The 1,439-nt window shown below is 72.2% G+C and overlaps 1 protein-coding gene across 1 annotated transcript; it reads left to right on the top strand.

Moving 5' to 3' along the window:
• Nucleotides 1-171: 171 nt before the first annotated feature.
• Nucleotides 172-1,155, top strand: KLF14 (KLF transcription factor 14). The gene has a single exon (XM_046668948.1). The coding sequence runs from the start codon at nt 172-174 to the stop codon at nt 1,153-1,155; it is 984 nt and encodes a 327-aa protein (XP_046524904.1).
• The last annotated feature ends 284 nt before the right edge of the window (nt 1,156-1,439 follow it).

Here is a 1,439-nt window from a genome sequence, read left to right as displayed (position 1 = left end):
GGCGGCGGCGGCGGCGGCGGCGGCAGCGGCAGCGGGCGGCGGGCGGCGGGCGGCGTGCACCGGGCCTCCCGCTTCTCGCTCAGAGGCTGCGGGACGGACGCTCCCGAGAACTCTCCCGCCCGCGGCCGGCCGCGCTCGGACGGCGCTCGCCGGCGGCCCGGCGGGGCCAGCATGTCGGCCGCGGTGGCGTGCCTGGACTACTTCGCCGCCGAGTGCCTGGTGTCCATGTCCGCGGGCGCCGTGGTTCACCGCCGCCCGCCGGACCCCGAGGGCGCGGGCGGAGCCGCAGGCTCGGAGGTGGGTGCGGCGCCGCCGGAGTCCGCTCTGCCGGGTCCGGGGCCACAGGGGCCCGCGTCGGTCCCCCCGCTCCCCCAGGTCGCCGCCCCCAGCCCCGGCGCGGGCGGCGCCGCGCCCCACCTGCTGGCTGCAAGCGTCTTGGCTGACTTGCGCGGCGGCTCCGGGGAGGGCTTCGGGGAGACCTCGGGGGAAGCTCTGCGCGCCTCGGCCGGACCCTCCGACCCGACCCGGTGCTCTGGCCCGACCCTGGGCTCAGAGCCGGGCCCGGCCTCCAGCGCGGCCGAGGTCTCCGGGCCCGCGCACTCCTCCGGCGCGCCCGCGGTCCCCCGCGCGCCTGCCGGCCCCGGAGCGCCTGCCGACCCTGGTGCGGGCTCTGGCGGGGCCCCTGGCGTGGCCCCCGCCCCCGCCACGGGTCCGGTCCCCCGTCGGAGGCCTGTCACGCCTGCTGCCAAGCGCCACCGCTGCCCCTTTCCCGGCTGCAACAAAGCCTATTACAAGTCGTCGCATCTGAAGTCCCACCAGCGCACCCACACGGGTGAGCGCCCGTTCTCCTGCGACTGGCTCGACTGCGACAAGAAGTTTACGCGCTCCGACGAGCTGGCCCGCCACTACAGGACGCACACGGGCGAGAAGCGCTTCTCCTGCCCCCTCTGCCCCAAGCAGTTCTCCAGGAGCGACCACCTGACCAAGCATGCTCGCCGCCACCCAGCCTATCATCCCGACATGATCGAGTACCGGGGGCGCCGTCGCACTCCCCGCGTCGACTCGCAACCTGCCAGCCTGGTGGACAGCTCCGGCTCCGTCCCCGGCCAGGCACCCAGCGGCACCACCAGCGTGTCTGAGAGTCATTGCTGTTAGTCGTCCCCTCAAGGACGATCCCCCAGGCGGTTTTCCCTGCCTTCCCTCTGCCCAACCCTCTTTCCCAGAGTCATTAGACCAAGGCACAGACTGGTTTCTCCGCTCTGAGGGTGGGTCCAGGCAGGCGTGTTGGACCCTGGGGAGGGACTGGGAGCCAGAAAATAGCAAGAATTTTTAGGACATGTATATCATCCTAAAAGGGGGGGCTGCCTCAAGACAGCCCCCAGGAACTGGTGAGAAGGGATGAACCCTGGTACTCTCCAGAGTCCTGAAGATTCTCCCTT

The sequence above is a fragment of the Equus quagga genome, chromosome 8, assembly GCF_021613505.1.
Source record: "Equus quagga isolate Etosha38 chromosome 8, UCLA_HA_Equagga_1.0, whole genome shotgun sequence".
Classification (NCBI taxonomy): domain Eukaryota; kingdom Metazoa; phylum Chordata; class Mammalia; order Perissodactyla; family Equidae; genus Equus; species Equus quagga.
This window is presented reverse-complemented; position numbering and strand designations above follow the sequence as displayed.

Excerpts from the sequence above, each read along its gene's own strand:
- KLF14 (XM_046668948.1), top strand. The coding sequence starts at position 172 with ATGTCGGCCGCGGTGGCGTGCCTGGACTACTTCGCCGCCGAGTGCCTG.